This window comes from Rana temporaria, chromosome 3, assembly GCF_905171775.1.
Source record: "Rana temporaria chromosome 3, aRanTem1.1, whole genome shotgun sequence".
NCBI classification, from domain to species: domain Eukaryota; kingdom Metazoa; phylum Chordata; class Amphibia; order Anura; family Ranidae; genus Rana; species Rana temporaria.
Genome location: NC_053491.1, coordinates 131,324,905 through 131,330,468, shown reverse-complemented (window position 1 = coordinate 131,330,468; position 5,564 = coordinate 131,324,905). Strand labels below are relative to the sequence as shown.

The following is a 5,564-nucleotide window of genomic DNA, read 5'->3' as shown; positions in this document are numbered from 1 at the left end:
TCTTATTTTTTTTATTTTTAATAAGCAGAACAAGAGAATGTATGCATATTCAGTTTTAGAAATGATGCATATTAAAAAAAAACTTTCCTGCAAAAAGTATATTATTTCATGATCTTTTGGTTGGACTGGAAGAGATCTCTCAGGATTATCATCTCACTGATAAATGGGAATCTGGAATAGGTTCTTTAGTCTATTGTTCTTCTCTCTGACCTACATAAATAGAAATCAAAGTCAGAGTTTACGCATTAAACTGTCAGTAAACCCACATTATTAAAAACTATCAATAAATGCTGTATTACATGCTAACTATTCTTGTTTAGTCATTATGGGGTTTGTTTTCAGTTTTCTGCAAAAACTATTTGATCCTGCTGTTCACTGTTCCTCTCTCATAACCATGTCCCATCAGTAGCTGAGGATTCTGCAGAGCAGTGTTGGCAGCTTGTGCACATGCTAAGTTTTCAGTGTGTTCCTGAGCATTCCTTCCCTTATCATGTTTGAGCAGCCCATTTGACCATAGGGTCAAACATGTGGGTGTATGCACAGTGGTAAATGACACTCCCCTCCCTGCTCTATTCCCACTAACCAGCCAAACACATTGGGGGTGGGATAATACATGTAGATTGATGGAGGTACCACCTCCCTCTTATTCTAAGCATAAATAAATAATAGACACAGACTGGAGGGATGTGCCACAGCCTGTGATTGGTTAAAATCCACCCACACCATGGTATTGCCAAAAAATAATAAAGATTTGATTTCAAATATATGTTTGTATAATGATTTAAAACAGTTTATTGAACACTAGCAAAACATGTTAACTGATCTGGGAACTGTGGGCTTGATATAAAGATGTTTCTCTATAATCTCAGGTATATCTTCTCCTCTCTTTTTTGCACTAGCAAAGTGCTGGTTTTCTGCACATGCTTTCTCTTCCTATCCCTCTCCACTTTCGCTCTTTCTGTCCTTCTACAGACCTGGCTATTTACTTTATAATGAATCCTATACCTTTCCTATACCTTTCCCTTCCTCTTGCTTTTCCAGTCTTTTAGCTTGATTTGTCCTTCTGCTTGGAATGGGTTTCCAACTGGGCCCATAGGCCCCCTCCCGGGCTGATTAGGTATTACTGAATTTTGGTGGTGCGACCTCTTTTATGGTTACTATGTAATATTCAATAACTACTGTATATATTTAAAACTTTATTTTGCAGTTTTTTTGAGAGTTCTTAATGTCATGCCCACCCTCTCAGGGACGATCTTCACATGGAAATCAGGCTTATGACTGGTGAAAAGTCATATCATATTGTTAATTCTGAGTCTCCATGTGAAGTTCCCCCAGTGGGGCTATTCTAACATTGTGGAACACTAACCCCGCATTAGGGATCTTTTGGGCACGACTCCCATTAAATATTGTCACTTTGAACCCTGTTCTTTGTAATGTTATGTTATTATGTTTATGAACTACCTCACTTCATAGAGGGGTGCCTATACCACTATTCTCTTCATACTGGCGTACCCTTCTTCCTATTTTGTTTTTCTTCTGCTTGATTATCTTTGTGTTATCATATACATACTCATCAGATACTTTAATGTATGTATACCTTTTTATTAATCTTTCTCAATACAAATATTGAAACATAAAACAATTTTTTTTTTATATTAATTGTTTTTACTCTATATTGTAAAGTTTTTTTTTAACATGTGAACAGCAGCAAAATAGAAGCATCTCCTGCTTATGTTTCCCTGCAGACAGAAAGAGCTGGGTCATGTGACAGCAGTATATCTATAAAGGATGCATTTTTTATTTATTTATTAAAATAATTACAGTGCCACCATCAATACAGTATACAGAAAGAGAAGAGATATTGTAAATTAAACAGTGTGTTAGTATACCCTTAACTATTGGTGTTCAAAACAAGTGAACTAACACCTGTATTTAAAGTGGTTCTAAAGTCAAAGTGGCCACGGACACAGTCCTGCTGTGGGGAGATCGGATGGAAGTGAACGACTTGTCCATTTCCAGTGGACTAGTATTATTATTATTATTATTATTATCATTATTATTATTATTATTATTATTATTATTATACACAATATATATATATATATATATATATATATATATATATATATATATATATATATATATATATATATATACTGTATATATATATCTCATCTGATCTGCTGGATGGTTGGGGACAGGATCTGTCGGTTTTTGCCAGACAGGATTGAATCAGATGCCAGGGCGTGACATCTGCCACTCCATAGAAAACAATAGCTGGTCCAATCAGGTTCATCTGAAAAACTGACTGGCAGATCTGGTTGGACCACCTGTGTGAAACTACCTTTAAAGCGGAGTTCCACCCACAAGTGGAACTTCCGCTTAAACCACTCCTTGCCCCCTTACATGCCACATTTGGCATGTAATTTTTGTTGGGGGGGGAGTGGGGGCTTCAGTAGGAGTGGGACTTCCTGTCCCACTTCCTCCTTCCACCCAGTGACCGCTTAGACGATACGTCATATCGCCTACAGGGAGGCTCTTTGCTGCCACCTCTGGTAAATTCAAGCATGCGCATCCATTGTGTGTGCTGCACAAGAGCTGGGACCAGGAACATCACCTAACAAGTAAGATCTGTTGTAAGATCTGTTGTACAAATGAAGAGGGGGTGGTGTGTCTGTGTACATATGTGTGTGCCTATGTGCGTGTCTGTGCACATAGGTGTGTGCATGTGTTTGTGTACATATGTGCGTGTCTGTGTCTTTGTACATATGCGTGTGTTTGTGTAAATGTGTATGTGTGTGTTTGTGTACATATGTGTGTGTAAATTTGTGTGTGTGCCCTATATACACATGTGAGGGGTCTGAGAGCGTACAGGTGTGAGGGGGCTGCAAGCATACAGGTGTGAGGAGGGGGCTGCAAGCGTACAGGTGTGAGGGGGGCTGAGAGCATACAGGTGTGAGGGGGGCTGCGAGCATACATGTGTGAGGGGGTCTGAGAATGTACAGGTGTGAGGGGGGCTGAGAGCGTACAGGAATGAGGGGGTCTAAGAGTGTACAGGTGTGAGGGGGCTGAGAGAGAACATGTGTGAGGGGGGCTGAGAGCGTATAGGTGTGAGGGGGCTGTAAGCATACAGGTGTGAGAAGGGGGCCGCGGGCATACAGGTGTGAGGGGGCTGAGAGCGTACAGGTGTGAGGAGGGGGCTGCGAGAGTACAGGTGTGAGGGGGGCTGAGAGCATACAGGTGTTAGGGGGGCTGAGAGCGTACAGGTGTGAGGGGGCTGAGAGCGTACAGGTGTGAGGGGGGCTGAGAGCGTACAGGTATGAGGGGGTCTGAGAGCATACAGGTGTGAGGGGGCTGAGAGAGAACATGTGTGAGGGAGCTGAGAGCGTACAGTTGCTGGTTCGGGATGTCTCTTTTGGGCAAAATATACTGTAATTTTCTACTGTTAAACCTTGAAAGCACTGATGACTAATAATACACTGTTCATTTTCATATATGACGTTGTAAGAGTGTTAAAATAAAAGTGTGTGCACTGAAGGACTTGACCGGATGGCTAGTGGACGGGCCCTGGGGAATGTTAGTGGTCAGGCCCGGGGGGGGGGGGGGGAGGCAGGCCTAAAGCTGTATAAGGGGCCCCACAATTTCTGGTGGCAGCTCTGGGTATGGGTAAAGACTTGATTCCCCTCTGCATCCCCCACTAATGTTATATATAAAAAAAGACTCACCAGTATCCTTAATATATCCTCTCCTCTTTCTGTCTTGAAGAATCGTTTGTTATCTGGGAAACAGGTTGACAAAGAGAGGATGCTTCCCCAAAAGCCTCTGTTACTATACCATATTTTGTAAAGGTCCATATACTTAAATAAAGGCCAGTTTGGTGTATAGCATCTAATCCCATCTTAGAACATGATATAGGTAGTGGGGATACTTTACTTTTTCATAGATATCTTCCCACTGACAAGTTCCCACTGACATTATTGATCTTTTTAGCCATCTATATGGGGTAATTCTTCCCACTGACCATCACACTAATATATCAGATAGTGGAATTTTTAGCAGGGGTTTCCTGAGCCTGGAAAACTATTTCAAGGGTTCCTCGGTGTTGAAAAGATTGGGAAAGGCTGCTTTAAACCACTTAAGCCCCGGACCATATTGCTGGTCAATGACCGGGCCACTTTTTGAGATTCGGCACTGCATCGCTTTAACTGACAATTGTGCCCTTTTTTTCCCACAAATAGAGCTTTCTTTTGGTGGTATTTGATCACCTCTGCGTTTTTATTTTTTGCGCTATGAACAAAAATAAAGCGACAATTTTGAAAAAAAATAATATTTTTTACTTTTTGCTATAATAAATATCCCCCAAAAATATATAAAAAAAATATTTTCCTCAGTTAAGGCCGATACGTATTCTTCTACATATTTTTCGTAAAAAAAATCGCAATAAGCGTTTATAGATTGGTTTGCGCAAAAGTTATAGCGTTTACAAAATAGGGGATAGTTTTATGGCATTTTTATTAATATTTTTTTTTACTAGTAATGGCGGCGATAAAGCGATTTTTATTGGTACTGCGACATTATGACGGACACTTTTGACACATTTTTGGGACCATTGGCATTTTTATAGTGATTAGTGCTATAAAAATGCATTGATTACTATAAAAATGCCACTGGCAGGACCAGTGTTTCCGGTTTGCTGCTTCCGGCATCTCTCTTCCCGGCTCCGGTCCTCTGCAGTCATGTCGGTGTCCGTTCTGTCCGTGGTGTCCCGCTTCTTGGAGGAATATGTCAGCTCCACCTCACAGAAGCTCAAGCTGCTGGATGCCTATTTGCTGTACATCCTGCTGACCGGAGCCATGCAGTTCCTGTACCGCCTTCTGGTGGGCACATTCCCCTTCAACTCCTTCCTGTCCGGCTTCACCTCCTGTGTGGGCTCCTTCATCCTGGCCGTGTGTCTAAGAATCCAGATTAACCCCCAAAATAAAGGAGATTTCCTGGGAATCTCTCCAGAAAGAGCCTTTGCAGATTTTCTCTTCGCCAACACAATTCTTCACCTGGTTGTTATAAACTTTGTTGGATGAAATTTGTCCCCCCCTTTTGTTTGTCAGTTTCCTGGGATTTTCTTTTTTTGGTTGAAGGAGGTTTACATGTTGCCTAGTATCAAGAAGAGTCATTATTGGTTTTCTGGGACTGTGACCATGCATTACATTTTTGTTTCATTTGGGGGTGAACACTGAGCCTTGTATGGTCTGAGATTAGAGACTTGGTCAATAAAAATGTGGCTTTCGTATAAAAAAAAATGCCACTGGCAGGGAAGGGGTTAACACTAGGGGGCGAGGAAGAGGTTAATTATGTTCCCTGGGTGTGTTCTACCTGAAGGGGGGGTGGGACTGACATGGGGAAATGACAGATCGCTATTCATACATTGTATGAACAGACGATAAGTAATTTCTCCCCCTGACAGGCCCGGGGCAAACACATCTCCCGGTTCTCGCTCTGTAACGAGCGATCGCGGGTGCCCGTCGGTGATCGCGCCCGCTGGGCACACGCGTCGGCACCCTATTGGC

General features: G+C 41.9%; 1 protein-coding gene across 1 annotated transcript; it reads left to right on the top strand.

Moving 5' to 3' along the window:
• The first annotated feature begins 4,677 nt into the window (after positions 1-4,677).
• LOC120930312 (dolichyl-diphosphooligosaccharide--protein glycosyltransferase subunit dad1) lies at positions 4,678-5,297 on the top strand. Its single transcript, XM_040341523.1, has one exon. It carries the CDS (start codon positions 4,737-4,739, stop codon positions 5,076-5,078), a length of 342 nt encoding a protein of 113 aa, XP_040197457.1. The 5' UTR covers positions 4,678-4,736; the 3' UTR covers positions 5,079-5,297.
• Positions 5,298-5,564: the final 267 nt, after the last annotated feature.